This window comes from Nestor notabilis, unplaced genomic scaffold (genome assembly GCF_000696875.1).
Source record: "Nestor notabilis isolate BGI_N333 unplaced genomic scaffold, ASM69687v1 scaffold1418, whole genome shotgun sequence".
NCBI classification, from domain to species: domain Eukaryota; kingdom Metazoa; phylum Chordata; class Aves; order Psittaciformes; family Psittacidae; genus Nestor; species Nestor notabilis.
In genome coordinates this window covers 24,842-45,605 of record NW_009941276.1, presented here as the reverse complement: position 1 = coordinate 45,605, position 20,764 = coordinate 24,842, and the positions used below count along the sequence as shown (strand labels likewise).

The following is a 20,764-nucleotide window of genomic DNA, read 5'->3' as shown; positions in this document are numbered from 1 at the left end:
TGAGATTACATATTCTTTGGTACAACATACTTAAAGTGTTATGTACTGTTATTCATGTGAGAATACACAGAGAGAGCATTAAATGACAAGAGATTTGATAATATACCTTAGTTCAGGATATAGAAGGAGGAAAAGTACTAGTATACTTCGTTTAACATAGTTATGATGTTACGGTGTGTTTGACCCTGGCCATCATACAGTCTAGTTACCAACTTCCATATGACTTCGTGAGGAAGGTGATTGCGTTCCTTGTATATATATGCATATATAGTTTGGAAGGTATGTTTTTGAACAGCAACTGTATTTGGACTTTTAAATACGTACTTGTGAAATGAAGCCAGAAACTGCTGTGTTCCTGGCTTTAAACAACTCTTTCAATATATATAGTAAACAGCAATTAGTTTGGTTTTGTCATTTATTATTGCACTTTTACTGTGTGTGTGTGCATGTGTGTGTGCGCGCGTGCGTGCGTGTGTGTGTGTGTGTGTGTGTTCAGGATTACCTTGTAATCAGTTACAGTATTCCTTTTCAAACTCCTTTATTTGTTGCTGTTGTTTTGTTGGTTTGTTAGAAATTTTGTTATAAAATATACTAAGTGTTTGGGGGGTTGTTTTCTTTCTTTTTTTTTTGTTTTTTTTCCCCAGGAACACTGAGGCGCCGTTTCTTCTTGTCTTGTCTTATCTTCACGTCCATACTGCTCTATATGCTTCAAAAAATTTCAGAGGAAAGAGCAAACATGGTTTATATGGGGATGCAGTGGAAGAAATGGATTGGAGTGTAGGTATGTTACATGTGCTTCTAACAGCAGCAGAGGGAATTCATGGAAGACTTATATTCACCAAATACAGGCTTCTGTGGTTTGGATGTCTACAGTATATCTGAGATATTTGTCTTTTATACTTAGGGGAAAGAAACAGTTGTTTAAAAGACACAATAATCTGACTTCTTGTAATATCCAAATTTATTGTGTCCTACAAATGCCTGCTCTCTTCTTTGACTGTGAATGTATTCTATACAGTATAGTCTCAGCAGAGATGTGGACACCATAACTGTAGACATTTGAAGCAGAGTAGTTAAATCCAACTCCATGAGCTTCTGGGTGCTATTTGGCCTCTGAATGTTGTCTTCATAAAACAATATACTAATTTGAAAAGTGACCACATTACATTGATACCAGAACATTTTCAGATAAAGTGACTACAATATGCACTGTTGCTAAAAGTAATTTGCTAATTATTTTAATGAATTTTCTGAATTAGTGAAATCACTCAGGTGTGGTCCAAAAATATATCTTCTGTTCATGAAGAATAGTCAAAACCAAACAACTTGCCCTTCAGAGCCTTCCATTCTTTTTGAGGCTGGAGAGCAGTCGATCATTACATCTTTCAACAGGCTTTCTGTACAACAACAGTTCATATTTGAAAATAAATAGATTGAAGCATAGTAGCATTAGGAGCTAAACATGATCTTACATTCCTCCTTCCCATATACCCCAACTCAATTCTGTTCTCAGTACAACTCAGTGTAAATTGGCTTTCTCCAAGAACATGTTGCTTCCTTATTAAGTTGGTATAAACAGATACTCAGTTTTGGTACATACATATTTTTAAACTATGCAAGCATGTGCAGTTAAACATCATGTAAATTTCTTGCGTATTTTTCATCAAGAATTCTGGTTGCAGAAGCTAGGGGACAAAAGGCAGCAGAGCACATTTAGTGATTTGTGATTTAATCACATTTAGTGATTTGTAATGTATTTAGTGCACTATTTGAAACATGGGGAAAACCTTTGTGATATGGGAGGAAGGGTTTTCATGTGGAGATAACAGAAAAAACCCTCTTTTTTCAAATCTGGTTTTGTAAAAAGAGAGTGGCTTTCATTCCACTTGTATCACAACTTGAATCATTGTCATTTCCATAGTGGCCATCAGCACTGGGTCAATCAAGTTTTCACATTAGATAAAAGTATGCATGTGTTGTCATTTCTGTTTGCATCTGCATTGTATTAAGCTACTGAGCATTAGCTGGACTTACTGTCTGTGATTGATTTTACTATTTCTTTTTCTGTTCTACAGTATTTAGCTTATTCCAACCTAATTGGTTGTTTGCTGCTGCCATCATGTTTTTCTGCCTCCTCCAGGAGAGTGGCTCCTGGGCTTAAACAGCAAGTTGAAAACTAGGGCAGCTGACATGCTGCTGTTTTCAGCTATTTAATGATTCAGAGGTGGTAACAGATTTAAAACCACTGCTTTCTTCCAGAATGACCACAGGCTCTTAGGAGATGTGTCAAACAAACCAAATTGTAACACAGAAGCATATTATTAAAAAAGCTTGGGATAAATCAGAGATACAAACTTAATGGTGCTAACAGGAATTTTAAACAAGCTCAGAGGAGATAAACAAGTTTCCTTGTGTACTGCCCTTTACAATTCATTACAGGAGCATCAGGGGCTAGCTTAATCAGGAAATGTATCCTCAGCTGTCATTTACTAGTATACAAGCATCAAATCTTGTTTCAGCTGGGGGTCTGGTTACTGTGGAATCCCTTGTGGATGACTAATACCAAAAAAATGTAGACTAGAAGTTACAAGTAGAAGTTAATACTGTCAGGTACCAGTGATTAAAAAGTTATATCAAGATTGGACCATGAAATGCAAATGAAATATTATTTCTAATTTGAGAGATCAGCTGGAATCAGTAAGAAGACTTTAGCTGCCATTTGCAATAGAGAAAGTAACAGTCTTTCTATTAAGACAGAGAAGTCCACAATGAATGAGAATTCTAAATAAGAGACAATTCGATTTTCATCTGTTTATTTATTGGGAATCAATTACCAATAATTCAATTATAAGACAATCTCCATGCTAGGAAGAGAAAAACCTGTAAGACACATGCATAAAATACTGCTTTGAATATTTCATATTTGTGACTTACTAAACCAATACTGAAGGGTATGATTACAGTCCGTGTCAAAAATGCAGAATACAAAGTCTCTGGGTAAGCTTTGGGATCATGTATGTGTGCTGCGTTTGCATACCAATGTGTGTATAACAGAATTTAATGTTTAAAGCATTCACAGTTATAATGTCACTGCGTGTGACATGCCTTAGAGAGTTGTTCTCTGGCTAATAACATTAATTTTCTTTCAATGCAGGCTAAGCACCTTATTAATTCTATTAATTACAGTTCATATGAGAGCAGATAAAATAATCCTACAGACCAAAAATGGAAAAAGAAATGATGAATGTATGAATGAATTCAATATTACAATTTTCTTCCTTCCTTCCTTCCCTTCTTCCCTTCCTTTATTCCTTCATTCCTAATTGAAGAGAAATGAGTATGTTCAGACATTGTTTTTGATGTAAATTGCATTACACTAATCCAAAAAATATAACTGCAAAGAGTTTTGGAGCCCCCTGTAGACTTGCATGCAAGCTGTGTGAAGACGCTTATTCAACACCACTTTTGCAAATGGCTGTTTATTGTTCTGCTAACAGTAGAAAAACTACATAGCACTTCTTAGTCCTTTGTGGAACAATCACAGCTGAATGGTTTAAGTGTGAAAAAGTCTCACAAATGGTAGTCTGGCATATCCTTATCTGGATATCTTTGTTATATAGGTGCCTACAAGCTTAAAAATCAATTGTCTCTGCAATGATCTTCTGACCTCTCTTAGGATCAACTTACGCCGAGAAAATATTACGATCATCTGATGTTAGTAAATTAGAAGAAAAGGAGCAAAAGTAAATCCCAATGCATCTTACATGTAACTTGTGTTTGGAATATTTTGAAAAGTTTGGTAGTTTTGTATGAAGAGAGTAGTTCCGTATCTCCCCAATACAAGAGGTATATGGAGCTACTGAACAGTGTCCAGCAAAGGGTCACAAAGATGATTAAGGGACCAGAGCATCTCTTCTATGGGGAAAAGCTGAGACAGCTAGGACTAGAGCTCTGCTCAGCCTGGGGAAGAGAAAGCTGAGGTAGGATCTTATTAATGCTTATTAATACTTGAAGGGAGGATGCAAAGACTATGGGGGCAGGCTCTTCTCAGTGGTGCCAAACTGAAGCACAGGAGGTTCCTTCTGAACAGCAGGAAAACTTTTTTTACACTGAGAGTGACCAATCACTGGCATAGGTTGCCCAGAGATGCGTCGGGGTCTTCCTTCTTGGAGATATTCAAAAGTCATGGTTCTGGGCTCCAAGTGGCCCTGCTTGAGCAGGTTGGGTTGGAAAAAGTCCCCTCCAGAGGTCCTGTCCAATCTCAACCATTCTGTGATCCTGTGAGATGCTAGAGAAAAGAAAAAAGCTATTCACTGAAGTCAATTCATACTTTGAACGAAAATCAGACATAACCATTAGAAGTCAGTCCAGAGTAACCAAGGAACTCTTCACTGAAGCAAACAGAAGCAAGATACTCTCACGATACTCTCGTCCTCCACTCCACTCTGGTGAGACCCCACAAGTAGTATTGCATCCCACTCTGGGGTCCACAGCAGAAGAAAGACCTTCACTATGCCCACAAGACTCTCAGTAAAATTCTTGGTCCGATGGAGGGATCATAGTCTAAGGTATTCACAAAACAAAAAGAAGGGTCTAAATCTTACAGACAAGGAATTGTTGAGTTTCTGAAGCATGTTAGAGTCACCCAATTTTTCAGGTTTTGTAAGCTTGCATAGTAGCATATGATGTCTTCAATTTCCTAGTAAAAGTATTTTCTTTATAATTTTAGAATAATTATTTTAACCTTTAAAGTCTATAAGCTCTTAAACTTGACTTACTATTTTTACTTACAAAGCAATTAAAATATACTTTTAATATTTATTTCAAGTTATTCTGCCCATGAAATTGTATTCCTAGATATTGGGGGTTTTGTTTGTTTGTTTGTTTGTTTGTTTGTTTCATGTTCTTTCCTATATTGAGCAGTAACTATTCTCCTTCTGTGAAACACCACAGTATTGGCAAGTTTCACCTGAAATCTATGTTTCTTCTTTTACAAATAATTGCTAATGGCTGTTACTGTGAATTCTTACATCTTTATTTCACTTTACTGTAGGTTTTTTGCTTTCAACCTCTATTTAGAATCCTACGCTGTTAGAACCAATCTAAAAATGTACCACAAATCTTCTGAGAATTTTGAATTATGCTAAAAATAATCATTAGTAGTATGAAAGAAAAAAAGGATAAATTCCTATTCCTTTGAGAAAAAATGAATAAGCTATCCTTATTTTTTTCTTATTTTCATTTTTTTCAGAAAAAATCTTGTACACAGAGATAAGTCTAATTTATCATGGTTTTTCACCTGATGTACTCATTTGTAACAGTGCAAAGTTGATATAAAAGATAAGCACAGCAGAGTGATGCCACATTATCAGAAATGGCAGATAAGCAGGCTCAGATTGTTTTATCCAACTATTATGAATGTGACATAAACTTAGCTGAGCCAGGTTTTTTTATCATGGAAAATATTCAGCCAGCATCTCTGAGGAAGAACGTATTCAGCCAATATAGGTACTCTCTGACTTGAACATCTTTTTCTGACAGTGTTCTGCCATTCTGCTTTTACTCTAACTTAAAGAGACTGTTTCTTCAGCTAAGGCAGTAGTTAAGCTCTTGAAGCACATTCACTCTTTAGGTCAGATCTGGGAAAATCATCAGTAAGGATGCAGATTGAAGATACTTGTGGTTCTGCCTTTTATGATGTGGATGCTTTCAAATTACCATCTCCACTAAAACCCAAAATCATTTCATATGTCACTAAGCAGCAATGGATTTCAGTCACTAAACAGGACTGAATTTAAGAGGTAACTAAGTGATGAAAGACTCCCATTTCCATGATGATAAGCCTCGTGAGCTGCCTAATCCTTCTTAAGTACAGTTCCCTTTTTATTACATCTTTGTATACAGCAAGGCTCCTTCTTAGAACATTAGGTATAAGATTGCAAAGCACATCTTAAGCAGCCATTCTCACAGCATTTTTTAAATCAGTCTAGTTTAAATAATGACTTAGTAATGTGCACTCCATGATGGAAAGCTTAGTAATATGCACTTCATGATGGAAAGCTTCAGTGTAATGCGGTTTGGGGTAGTAGTGCTGTGTTGTTCAAAATTTGCTGCCAGCTGCTAAGCAGATTGCATTTGCATCTGATACTGCAGGAGTTAAATTGTCAGAACAAGATGTATTAGTGCATTGCTCATTTTACTGTACAAAAATGTAATCGTATACTTCCAAAATTTCAAAGGCTTTCTATTAGTTATGAACTTCTGAAAATTGTGTCTAATACAGAAACTATGAAATGACATCTAACATTGTGATCAAAATGTTCTAATCATTGAAAAAATTAGCATTGTTCTTGGTACAACCTAGTCTCCATTACCAGGATATAGCTCAAAACTTGTCTTAGATCCGGTAGAGATAAAAGAATCATAGAATCATAGAATGGTTTGGGTTGGAAAGGACCTTAAGATTGTCCAGTTCCAACCGCCCTGCCATGGGCAGGGGCACCTCACACTAAACCATGTCGCCCAAGGCTCTGTTCATCATGGCCTTGAACACTACCAGGGATGGAGCATTCACAACTTCTTTGGGCAACCCATTCCAGTGCCTCACCACCCTCACTGTAAAGAACTTCTTCCTTATGTCTAATCTAAACTTCCCCTGTTTTAATTTAAACCCATTACCCCTTGTCTTATCACTACAGTCCCTAATGAAAACTCCCTCTCCAGCATCCCAATGGCTCTCCAAGCAAGAGGATAGGAAGTTTTGTAATGAAATGTACTACCAATATTTTTCCCTAAAGTTTAATCTCACAAATAAATGGTATGGTTGGATTATTGCTCTTTGCTTAAGGTAGATGGGGAGTGGGATTAAGAACACAATAAAGATTTATGCTAAAATTGACCTGCAGGAATACAGTGATTTCTATGTATACTTGGGCCAAGGTTGCAATGAGGAAACTGAATAGGGCTAGCTGTATCCAAATTGTAGCTAATCTCCAAAATACAGTCTAGGAAAGCAGTTTAAAGAAAGCTACTAAAGATTGTGCTGGTGAAGTGCCTCTACGTAGCAAACTTTTCAGCACAGATCCTATGTACTTTTACATTAAATTACATTTGCCCTGTCCCAAAGAAACTCACCAGGAATTTGGTAAGCCAGTCACCCAGAACAAAGGATCAGGATGACAGGCTTTGCTCTCTTTGGCCAGAGTGTCCCTGTTGTGAACCTGAAACCTTCAGCACTGTCTTATGAGCATGATTTTGCCATCCTTTTTCTTCAACACTTGGACACTGAAAGCAGTATTTGTCTAGGTACTTACAGAGCTTGTAATCATGGTTTTAATAAAGGATGCAACTGAGCTAATAGGTGAGGGATGTTGCTGGTAGAAGTTACATCTATGAAAGAAGACTAAACATGAATAGAGGAGCAGAGGAGCTAAAGATGCTTAAACCTTCCCACCCACACCCGTTACTTGTACCTTCAGATGGTTCTGTAGTGGATTAGCCAGTATAACTGATACAGTCTGTGAATTCTTACGAACAAACAGAAGGCACAGTGAGCATTGTAAGGCTATGAAGTCAGGTACTCTAAGATAGGAAAAGTCAATTTTCCTATGTTTGTGTTTTATGGTACAGCTTTTAAGTATATGTGTACATGGCATTTCTTTTCCCATCGGAACCCTATCTCCTCATCACAGAATGCCTTCTTAATTAGGAGCTACTCAACAGTAGGTATATTCCTCATTGTTAAATATGAATTCTCATGTTTTATTTAATGCATGCTATTGAAGTTCAGTGTTGAAGACAGATTTATTTGACACATCATCTTTTCTGTGGCATTTCTTCACTAGACTGTATAACATATTCACAAATAAGCACTTTCACAAAGTTTCTGTGAGGCAGGGGAATCTCATTAATCTGTTTCCCAGAAGAGAAACTAAGACACAGAGATGATGTTCAGATTTACCTACTGGGGTATAGCTTTGCTACCAGTCACCCACTAATCCATTTCTGGACCTATACTACAGCATTAGGACTTTGATTCAGCTAGAATGGAGATGGAGAAGAGGGGAAAGCAAGCCATTTATCTTTTCAGTTCTTGATCCATGTTGGAGTTTGGAAATGGTAAGAATGTGTACCTGGGCTCAGGAACTCCAGTTTTCTTGTGGTCTTTACCAACACATGAACTATTATGATATGAACAGTTTCTGTGATGATTCAGGAAAGTCTTCCAGCCATTTGACATTTATTCATAGCTGGCTGCATCTCCTTTAGCTGTAGAAAAAAACCTAAAATTGACCATGTGCATTTCAGTTTCAGTGATGATACTGAGAATCCTAGGGGTTCTTTTTAAATCATCCCTGCTGTTTCTTGGAGAGAGACATGAAACTTTTTCATGCTTCTTCTGAAATGGATGTTAATTCTTTTGAGACCATGCTATTTAAAAAGAGGGGAACTAATTCTCAGTGAAAAAAGTAATCATACAATAAAGCTTATGGCAATATCGATTATGTTGTAAAGTATTGTTCATTGCCAGACTGGTTCCTATTAGTGAATTGCCATGCAGAAATTTCACACTGCTGAATCACAAGGCTCAAATTCCATGTGGTAATAAGCTGTTATTGATGAGGTTGGTAGAACTGCCTTTTTATTGACTGTGGCTGGGTTTTTTTCAATGGCACATCTGACTGCTGAAACAACTTCACTATATAATAGGCACGCTTGTAATACTACCAAAGATCATTATTCTAGAAATCAGTTCTGTATTTTGCATTACAGAAAACTTTTTATCATTTTCTGTGTAATCGGGAAGTATAATAATAAGATAAATAATGAAGTTTTTAAGGTTAGGGAAAGCACCGGAATAGTGATGCTGTGATTAGTGAAAGGCAGGCTGGTAAAGTGATAACTGCACTTCTCCAGCTTTTTCCCTCACTACTTGGTTGTAAAATAAGGCAATTTTGTTTCAGTTTAGGGTGCTGTTTAAGAAAAACTGATGCTGAATCTTTATTACACTTTCCTACCTGTTATTTTTTAATGTTACTGTCTTTTTTTTCTTTTTCTTTTTTCGTATTTCATTTAGTATACTCAGGGTATTTTTTGCTATTTTGAATGCTTTCTTTTTTGTTTTCTCTTCTTGACTTAGTTCTTTTTAAATCATTCCCTCTCCCACCCCTGGAAGTTTCTTTGTGACATGTCCTCAAAAAAGAGCACATTGTAGTAATCCTGAGAACACCCAACAGATTTCAGGTTACAGTACTAAGTTCAATATCCAAAGGAGCACCTGACCCCTACAGACTGAGTTGCTTGATTGAGATGATAAAAGAGAGACATTAGAATAATAAAATCCCTACCTTAGACCACCATGAAGTTAAATTCCACAGCTTCAGTCTATCTTGCAGCTTGGTGCTGTCACAAGAAGGGAGGCAGAGTACCTTTCCCTCCCTTCCCTCCTTTTTTCTAGCCACCTTCCAGGTAAAGCAGAAAGGAGGATAAAGGAGAAGCATCTTCATTTTTCAGAAAGCACCCTTTTAGCAAACTACTAGATGGACTCATGTCACACTTAGTTTGCGTAAAATTAAATGTGATTAACTTTGCCCTTTGTGTGCTTCAGCTTACATGCTTTTAAAGTACTGCTGCCATTTCTGTGTTATGAGGATAAAGGTTTTAGGCTCTTCAGGCTTTTGTATTTCAGTGGATGAGATATTCGTGGCTTAGAAATTGATTCTACGTGCACTTCTGAATCAGACCGGAATTTAAAAACAAAGCAGGCAAACAAGAAATAATACAGTGGAAATGTGCTTTAAACTTAAAGGGAAGAATGGTCTGGCCCTGAAAACTAATATGAATTTTGTATTCCTGCAAACCCAAAGATAACTTAATGCCAGATGTTTGAAATAAATGAGTAGCTCAGGATGTCTCAGCATTTCTACCAAAGTCATGTAAGGTAATGTTTCTGGCAGTGTGAAAAGTATAGCCATGTGTATAGAATATGGCTATGTGAAAAGGCATCACAGTGCTTCTAATCCAGAGTACAGCTGATTATTGTACTGCAAAATAGCAAAGCACACATTAAACAAGCAATATATGGATATTTTTTTCTTTATTTATGATTGGAACAAATATAATTTATCTGTTCAGTTCAGTGTATGAAAAACCGGACATGACATGGCAATGTGCATTTGCACCCCAGAAAACCATCTGTACCCCGGGCTGCATCAAAAGGAGCATGCCCTGTAAGTTGAGGGAGATGATCCTGCCCCTCTACTCTGCTCTGCTGAGACCCCACCTGCAGTACTGCATCCAACTCTTGGGAGCCCAACACAAGAGGGATGTGATGGACCTTTGGAGTGAGTTCAGAGGTGGGCCATGAAGACGATCAGAGAGCTGGAGCACCCCCCCTATGAAGACAGGCTGACAGGGCTGGAGTTGTTAGGCTGGGGAAGAGAAGGCTCCAGGGACACCTTATTTCTGCCTTTCAGTATATGAAGGGGTCTTACACGGATGACAGAGAGATACTTGTTACCAGGGCCTGTATTGACAGGACAAGGGGCAACACTTTTAACATCAACAGGGTAGGTTTAGATAGGACATAATGGGAAAAAAAAAAATTGCAGTGTGATATTAGGAGAAATTGTTTTCTGTGAGCATGGTGAGACCCTGGACCAGGTAGTAGTGACAGATGTACCTTCCCATGGCAGGGGGGGTTGGACTAGATGATCTTTGAAGGTCCCTTCCAACCCAGCTTCAGGACAGAGTCATGTAAGTTCCTTTGTATCAACCACAGCACATCCTACAGGGTGAAGTTAGAGCATCTTAGCACAGTGTTACGGGCAAAGTGCTGCTATGGTGGCTTTTATACCAGAATTATTTTAATAAAGCATAAAATTGGCAGTTGTCCTTAAAAGATACCTAAAACATTTATATGGGATATAACATTAATATTCTTATCAATAGAGTTGAGGTATCCCTCATAAGCCACATATCCCAAATTTCTCAGTCCATTCAGACTTCAGCTTACATACGATTCTGCTGTAGTTGGTCAACTAGTTGTTGCAATAGCCCCTAGGTGCGGCTCATAAAAGTAAATGGCTGAGTTAAAGAGAGCTTTGAGGACTTTCTTGGAAAAAAAGAATAGTAGAGAATAATTATCACATTTCTCTCTCAGAATACAAACTGATTTTCTGATGTGACATTTAATTACTTCCCTTGGTCTACATTACCTTTAGAAATACACAGTAAGAGAGTAGAAAATAATTGTTTTAAATAGGAGACACTGGTATAATAAATACACAATCAGGAAAAATATGCAAATGCTCTGTCCTACTGTTGTCACACTTACTTAATCTCAGTAAGGATAGTCAGTTGCTGAGTATGGCTAGCCATGCTTTTCCAGTGCCTTTGAGGGCAGAAATCTATTTGCCGTTCTATACCAATTTTCCTCTGTACATGATACTTAAATACCATGGTTATAGGTTCAGAAAGAACTAACCATGTACCTGCCTCTCTATCCCTAGGAATACTGCTGTTCCTGTAAGTAAGAAACTTGCTGTCTGGAGCATCCCAGTGGTTATTTGCCATCTGTGCTTAGGAATGTTTACCTTAGCAATAACTCCTCTCTTCCCCAAATACTATATATTTACAGTTAGATTAATTTGTTCATGTATCTATGTTAGTATTTCAGCTGATCTGTGGCGTTGCTATTTGAATGATCCTTCCTCATCTCAAATTTATCCTTCGGATTTATCCTAAAAACCACATCTCACTGTGATCCTTGTATGCAAAGCAGAGCCTTTCCAGAAATCTGTCTTGCTTTCACACCAGGAAGTCGCATAGGTCCATTTTTGTAACTTCATTTTGCAAACCAAATGAAACATAGCATTCATATTCTTGAACCTCTGTATAGACAGATCAATGGCTATATTAGTAAATTCATGTCACATACTTCTTTATTCATGAGTAAGAATTAGGTAGAGAAAAGGCAAAGAAAAAAAAGAAATGGCCTGATGATTTCAGGGCCCTCCATGATTTCATGCCCCCACCATGTCTTGAGGACATCAAATACACCTTGGCCTAGGGCACAGACCTCAAGTATTTCCAAACTAATTTAAAATGAATGACATGTTTCTCTTTGCAGGCCTTGGACAAGAAAAAGGCAGATTTTGTTACTATTATTATTATTATTTCTGTTTTATTTTATTTTATTTTATTTTATTTTATTTTATTTTATTTTATTGTAGACATCTGCTCTGATACTGAATACTACTCTGAAACTTCAACAAAAGCTCTTTCTGAATAGGCTTGGAATACTTTTACAGGAGCCCTTAGATGAATTAAGCAGTCAAAGTCCCATTTCATAAGGTAGTGAGCAATCTTTTGAGCTAGTAATCTATAATCAGTGAGGATGACCTGGAAAATTGTTTGCCTTCCCTTCTGAAAGGATCCTCTTGAATTTAAATTGGCTTATATACTGTCATATTGAACTCACACACACATACTGGGAACAGAAAAAAAAAAAAAAAAAAAGAGGAAAGAAGGAGAATAATTGAAAAAAACCCCAAACAAAACAACAAAACCTGAATTATAAAAGGAAGATTTGTGGCCTTCAATCTATTTGTTATTTTTTCTTAATTTAGAATGTCATCTAGACAAGGCAGAGTGGAGTTTACAGTCATTAGTGGAAAACTCCCTTGAGGACAATTTTCGGTCAGGCTTGCTTTCTTACTGGTATTAACAGTGTCTGTACAGAAAGTCATTCACAGGTAGCATGGTTTGGAGATGGTGATTGCATAGTAGGCTTCAACTGTCTTAGGCACAAAAGGCACTGAGTTGCCCCAAAGCAATTAGAGAAGTAGGTGAATTAATAAGTGTGAATGGTGGTGGTCTTGTCAAAGGGGAAAAAAAAAGAGGCATCTTGTGTTTTGGGGGCGAGTTAATGCACAGCTACTTTCATGTAAGGTTAGCTTTACACAATTCAAATCAGAAAACCAGGAAATTAAAATAATTAAGATTTCATGAGGAGTATTAAAACTCTGAACTGTAAGGTATCTGATTTCTACCAAATTTTTAAATCCTGCTCCCAAATTCAGCAAAGGTTACAAGGTTTGGCTGTTGAAAGACAAGAAATTCCAATCAATTTTATCACAGTTCTAATTTTATTTAATGAAAGTTATAAAAATGAAACAAACACACTGGCAGATACTATGAAATTTACAGAAAAGTGCAGAGGATTAAAAAGTGGGGTGAAATTACTTGCCCTGTTTTAAATTCTTCATAATTCTTCATACTTTAATCTGGCAAAATGTTGGCATTATACATTTGGATCTACGAGCATATACATATTCAGTTTAAAGCTGAGTCTGACATTAACAAATTTTTAAACCTTTGAAGATATAGAGAAGGATTTCTTTTATCACTCTGTAATTATTGAACCAATCACCATCAGCTTATACTGGAATGGTCAAATAGCTGAAACCTTAACTTCACCTGACAGTCTAATTCAAAAACAAACAGCATCCTTCAGTTGTCTTTACAGTTTTCCTAAGTCCTACCTAAAGAATTCTCTTCTAAATTTAAAAGAAAACATGAGGTACCTCAAAGTGGGGAACTAGGCAGTGTGCTTCGCATTATGCATCTTAGTTTTATGTGTGAAATGGCATCTTATTCTCAGATGTGTGCTGAATGAAGATGCAAATTTACCCTAAAAGTTATCACAGCTGTCATGCAAAATGCAAATGCAATGGACCCTCCTAAAATGCATGACCGTCTCTCATATTTGAGAATTTTAAGCAGGCTAAAAATTAAGATTTGCATTAGAAATACATAGCCTTATGTTCAACAGATGTAAGGTCTAAAAGTGAATTTCAAGCAATGCACTTATTAGCTAATTTAAATACTAATAAGGAGATAGCCACTGAATAGTTATACTTTTGACCTTTAATGATCCATCATTAGTGTTGTAGTACTGATGTAAATATGAAAACCTTTTCCATCCTGCATTGTCTATATTGCAGCTATACTTACAGGTCATCACAACTTTCCTAATCATGTCCTAACTCTGTGCTTCATTATCCACATGTATTTATAAATATCTAAAGTAGCATTCCAACTTTAACATTTACAAAATAAATTGAACCCTATATGAATAAGAAAAATAAGAGATGTGGTACTTATCTCTAGGAAAAACTTGTGCATAATTACAAGTCAAAATTTGGTTGATTTATTCATAGCTGCTAAGCAGTGCATACTTAATCTGCTGTGCACTATGCTGAAAATTTGTCCTGAGGTCTGAAAGACACATTATACTTATAAGACTGTATAAACAGTCACATGTCAATTGCAAGTTTACAATTAGATGGCAATCCAAAGCCAAACAGAAAGCAAATTCACAAGGATAGCTTAGGTGACCCCACACCAAAGTTGCTTTGCTTTTTTTAAAAATACTGCCGTTCTCCAAGTACTGATTTTACTTGTCTCATCTAGAGTCTAGGGGAATCCGACAGAAAAATGTTTGATGTTCTGCAGACCTATCTGGACCTAACAATTAGATGATTTGCACTGTAATGGTAGGTAGGTAAATCTAGGGTAATTGCCTCACCTTACTTCACTGTGAAAAGAATTCAGAGTTTTTGGGGCCAGATTCAGTCATCTTAAGATAGATGAGCTGTGTATGAAAATGCTTCTTTTACTTTACCGATCTTGGGTACACTGTATGTAGATCCCACCCTCTATGTACCTACAGTATGCACAGGTGGAACTTGATTGTGCTAGCACTAGAGTTTCAGTGTAGGATTCATCAATCCAGACATGTTCTGAACTGCCAACAGTGGTAGGCCTGAACTTCCAAGTTGGTGAGAGACTGTCAGCACATCAGCAGAGACAGGAAATCCACTTCAGACCAGCTCTACTGTGGTCCTGTAGACCAAATGCCCATCAGTAGTGTGAGTGCCTTAGGTGCGTGTCTGGAGTCTATCCTCAAGTTTAGTTTAATTTGAAAGGAATCCAGGTCACGAAACAAACAGAATGCAAACAGAAATATATTAACTGTCCCTGACTGGATTTACTGTAAATATGCACTCCTGATCTGAATTAAAACACTCGTATGGATATGCTTTTTTTCAGAAGCAGATATTACTTGTTTGACAGAATGTCCTGTTGACACCAAAGATCCCACTAACATGTCATAGAAAGAGCTGAGTGCATTTGAAACTCCAGTTTTGTACTTTGGAGAAGACTTCTTAGTATGGGCTGATTCCATAGCATAACTTTAAAAATAATGGCAGCACAATAGGACTGATTCAAGACTTTCCACTAAAGCTACACTTCACTTTCTTCCTGCAGGAATTATTGTACATTTTGTAATTATTCATTTGTTTTCTGCTCTAATACAAGCAGTTATACTAACTCTATACTATACTATTCCCCTCACCTTTGATGTTCATATGCTAATACTTCCCCTATGCAGAATCACTCGTCTTCTAGATAAGTTAACATAGAACTATTGCTTCGCCCCAGAATTTCCACTTTCCAGTAGTCGTGTTCTAGCTCCAAATGTTAAACAAGTTGCATGCAGAGTTTATGTACTGTTCACCATATGTGCAGTCACTTCTTGTGTTGCTGTCAATGGTTTTATTATTTTCCATCTTTACCTCAAGTGTTGAGCTCAATGACTAGGTCTGAAAGTGATAATTACTTCCTCTCTGCAGAGACAAACTGATTTACATATTTATCAAGGGGAAACTGGATGACTCTGAGCATACCACAAAAACATTTGCATATTTATAACCTGAAATGTAAAAAGCCCTAAAATTAAGATAGGGATGTCTTGGTCTTAGTTACTAAGCTTGTTTTTATACAATGGTTTTAGTCAGTGTATTTTGTAATCAGATCAGTGCATTAAAGAGTGAAGTATCTTTTTTCATCATGCAAAACCAACATAGAGATTAAAATGATTATTAGTTTCTGAATGATGGTGTGCAGAACTTGCAACATTAAGTTTTTGTAAGGTGAAAATCAGCCTTTGATTCCCGAAGAGATGATGCACTGTGGAATTACCTTAATTAAATCCTGTATCAGAAAGAGGGTCCCAACAGGTTTATTGTATAGAGGTTATATAGTTGAACAGCTTCAGTATCTTTTCTGGGAGAAATGTGGGATTCCAGATGCTTATACATATAGGATTAATTTGTAGGAGTTTATGCATGTACTCAAAGGACTCCTGGGTGCCAGTCACAGAGGTGGTCGCCTTCAGCTGACTACGTTAGTTGTGATTCTGATTAATGATTCTACTCAAAACCAAACATTGGTATCAGTAGGGAATTCTGAAACCACAAATAAAAATAATTTAAAAAAACAACAACAACAACAACAAAACCCACAACGAACTGCCTCTTCTATGTAGAGATGTGATGGCTGGTCTTCCCAGATCACTCTTTGTCCAGTAATTGTCTCAAGATTACTGGAAGCTTCTGAATAAAACAGAAGGTTTTAGAAGTCTGTTGGAGGGGGGAAAAAATGTTGTATTTACAGGAATTCCCTTTATCATGAACTGTCTTGTTCTGAGAGAGATCGTTAACCCTCCTTCTGAATCTGATTCTTTCTGCAAATCTGGAGAATTACTTTAAAGCTTTCCTCAATATTTTGTCCTAATGCCTAGATTACACAGAGGTCTTCTGTATTCTGGACTTCTTAATTCATAATTTTAGAAGACTCTGAATTATTTCAAATTAATACAAATAATATTTCTGTCCTACTGACTTCAAATGTCGGTAAACTAATTTACGAATTGGATGCATTTGCTCATATGCTTGCTTGACTAAACCTTTGGGCAGTTTTTCAAATCACTAACATATTTGTAAACACATTATTGTTTTTAACTTAGTTCTAAAGTCTCTGTGAAACCTACAGAAATAATAAAGTGGAGGAGTAAAGAAGAAATTAAGTTGTTAGAAGAAAACAGTAGAGGATGTATTTAGCCTACTTTGTAGTATTTGCTTCCAAAATTAGTGTAATATTGCATGTGAAAGGTATCTGCTCATAGAGATCCACAATACATTCTTTACATTTTTCTTCTGTATTGGTTACTATTTAGAAATGCAAATAAGTGAATGTGTTGCTTGTGTTAACAGTAGCCATATCATTCAAATGCACTTTCATGGGGCTTATCTCCTAGTAGCACACACTGTACTGTTTATTTATAGTTTTCATTCTAGAAGGTGTCAGTGTTCAAGATGAAAATAAAAATGGAAGTTTTGCTTAATTTCTGAAGTGCATTTGTGATTGCCATTCTCTGACAATAGTGTCATTTGAATTATGACTATTAGTCCATCTGTACTGCAAAATGTTGTTGCTAAAATAAACTGTCATTTTAGCATTTGTTAATTAATGCTAATATAACCAATCCTTTTTGTGTTTAAAAATCCAAATGAAGGAAATGGAAGTTTTACTACTGAGTTCAACAAGCTTTGGATGAGACTTTCTGTGCATTTTATTGGGTTTTTTTGGTTTATTGGTATTTTTGGGTTTTGTTGTTCGTTTTTTTTTCTGAAATGGTAACATTAGAGTGCCAGAATTTATCTGTTTTTTCAGGCCAAGTCAAGCTGATCAACCTTGCTTCAAAAGATAAATCATTATAATGATGACTGCTTTAATTATTTGTATTAGTGAGACATTTTTCATTGCTTTTCATTTTCCCCAAAATGATTAGGAAATCAAAATATCTATTATTGAATGACAGCAGATGTCTCTGATCACCAGACATTATTTAATGTGATGTACTGAGTGGAATTCTCATTTTATTTTCATTTTGTTTTATATACAGGGTGAATTTTAAAATCACATTTCATCAAGGAAAACTGTAAATAAAAATACGTTTGTGCTTGCCATTACACATATGTTTGTTTGTGCAAACCCATTTATTATTATAATCATAGAATCATAAAATCATAGGTTGCTAGAGGTTGGAAGGGAACTCAGGAGGCCATGTGGTTGAATATACATACATAATGTCCTAATTTATTTATATACTCTACTTTTCTGCCATCAGTGCCAGCTTTCCAAGGGATATTATAATTACTTAGTAAGTACTTTCTCCAGACAACCTCAGAGATGAATTGGAAATTGCCTTTCTCTTTTCTGGCACTAAGTCCACCTGCTGCAGAAGGCAAATGGCTTGTCAGATGGATCTGCGTGATTTTCCCTCAACCCACCAACTTTAAAATGTCAGCCTCTATAACAGATTTTCCTCAGCTCTGTTGGGAAATTTCAACTCCCGCAAGGTTGCAAAATTTACATAAACAAACTCTCCTACTCTTACATTTCTTCTTTGCTCCTAGTTTACAAACAAGACTAATAGGTATCACTTATTTAACTACTGATGTTCCTTTATTCATCATACAGTCATTTGAGCTGATAAGAAATGAAGACAGTCAACCTTTTTAAAAAAGCAGTTGTAGAATGCTATAACATTAAAAGACATGTAGAAATATTAGCACTAAGATAAGGTAACTACTCCTTATCCAGAAAAAAGAGTATAGCAAAAGAAACGTGATCTGAAAATCTTTAAAGAAGACTCAGTATTTAAAAGTTCTTATCTCAGCTTCATTGACACAATAATTGGGCATCAGCTGATGAATTAATTCTTAGTTGACAGGTGAGCAAATGAAAATTAACATTGAAATTGGACCAGTCTTGGGTGTTTAAGTAAAAAGAGTAAAGATAAAATGGTTGTGAAGACAGAATTATCTTTATATGCTCTGAGATCCCTAAAGGACAAGGTTAAAGCTCATTTGCAGGCTGATGTGAAGAACTATATTCTTAAACCTTGGTCATTTTCCAGGACCAATAATTTTAGATTCCATATGAAATTCACTGGAGCAAGTTACAAAGAATGGCTTCACTCTCCTTCATACAGAAACACTCTTTAAAGAGCTCAGTCTAAATAGGTTTGAATGTAATCTGTGTGTCCTGCCAGGCTCTCGACAGTGCCAGTGTGAGGAGTCCTATGTGAAAAAAAAGCATGAGCCCGCATGCCTTAGAGTTACACAGCATATCCATGTGGAAGCCTCTTTTAAAATATGCATGTGTATGTATTAATTTGCACATTTTGAGTTTAGTTGATGTTTATTCTTATATGATGAGAAATCAGGGACTAATTAGTAGGTTTGATAATGAAACATGGGGTCTCCAGAGGCACTCCATACAATAGCTTCCTTTTTTCTTAGAATGTCTTAGTCTAATACTCACACTGAGATTTTTGCTGTGCTGCCTCTATAGGTTGCTAAGCAGCAAAGCTTTACTCCCAAACTGTTAGCTCTATTCTGCATGCTGAGACTCTTTCGGATATCCTCAGTGGTTTGAATCTTTTTGCTGAGGGGTTTCCTTGATTGAGAGCAACTGCTTCCAAAGGTCACTGGCCTTCTGTGGATCAGCCTTTTTCTCCGATGCCATAAGTCCTCTCATTTTATACTTCAAGTAACCCTGCAGCAATCGAGCCATGGTCCTGATTGCAACTAGCCTTGCGCAATTGTCCCCGACTGTATGCTGCATGATGCCAATCACTATGTATAATAATGTTTATATGGAAAGTGATCTTAATAAGGCATAAGGACAAAAATATTTGTATATGCCAAGGGTAATGAAAAAGCCAGTCAAAGACATTAAAACTGTTCTTTCTTCTTTTTTTTTTTTTATTTTTTTATTTTTTATTTTCTAGGGCAGGTTCTGGATGTGCTGGACAAATATAACCTGAGTGATAAAACTCTTGTATACTTTACGTCTGACCAAGGGGCTCATGTTGAAGAAATCTCCAGTTCTGGAGAAGTCCATGGAGGATACAATGGCATATATAAAGGTGAACATTCTCTTATGATCCTTAAAAACTGTGTCAGAAACTATAATCTCCTTGTTTTCACTCCAAAACTTTAATGTGCTCTGTGGCCAAGGTCAAAACTCGATTCCTTAATAGTAAACTTCTCATAACTGTCATTCTAAATTCAAACAGAGGTAGTAAATTTAAGGGATTTACTTGTCAAACACAGCAGCTCAGCCAGAGTACGTGCTCAGCCAGAGCTTTGTGGAATTTTAACACTAGCAAATATAACTCCTGAACTGGGCAGAGATACAGCTTTGGAAGGATGTCAGTTCATAGTACTTACTATAATGGCTGGATAGCAGAATAGAAAGGAAAAAAGTGGCTTGTGAGCCACCAGGAATCATAATTAGGAGTTAAATACCATGGAGTGAGTGGGATCACACAAACATAAGATACAGAGAAGATAGAAGAACCATCAAAAGAGTCTATTATATTCATTACAGAAAAAGTAGAAAAGGAAATTTAGGTTAAAAAAAGAAAAAATTAAGAGTTGGATTGATTTTGGAGTGGGCAAGTTCTACAACAGCCAGAAGAGGACAAGATTTCAAGCAGAAAATGCTGAGAGAGTTTTGAAAGTAATGCATAACACACTTAATTGAGGACTGATTTAGAAATGGAGAGACTTTAGTTAAAAGGACAAAGTTTAGTTGTATTCTTTTAGTGAAAGTCTTGAGGAGATTAGTACACCAAAATCTGTTTATTCTGTGGAGACTTAAAATGTGTTTAAAGTCTACTTTATTGTAATTCACCTTCTCCTGGTGATATCACACAGCAGTAGTGAAAGGAACTTCTTTCGTTGCACTATGGTCGTTTATAAAAAAGAAAAATTCCAGCTTAACAAATAGCTTTCCTCATTTTGTCCATTCCTATATCCCTGGCATGGTGATCCCTTCAGTCAGC

General features: G+C 36.4%; 1 protein-coding gene across 1 annotated transcript in view; it reads left to right on the top strand.

Moving 5' to 3' along the window:
- Positions 1-644: 644 nt before the first annotated feature.
- The window catches only part of LOC104410568 (steryl-sulfatase-like), a gene marked incomplete at both ends in the record, with an annotated part of 35,499 nt that continues 15,379 nt past the window's right edge, over positions 645-20,764 (top strand). Inside the window, 2 exons of the mRNA XM_010020784.1 lie at positions 645-781; positions 19,706-19,843. Of these exons, the coding sequence (XP_010019086.1) occupies positions 645-781; positions 19,706-19,843 (275 nt within the window). The remainder of the gene's footprint in view (positions 782-19,705; positions 19,844-20,764) is intronic.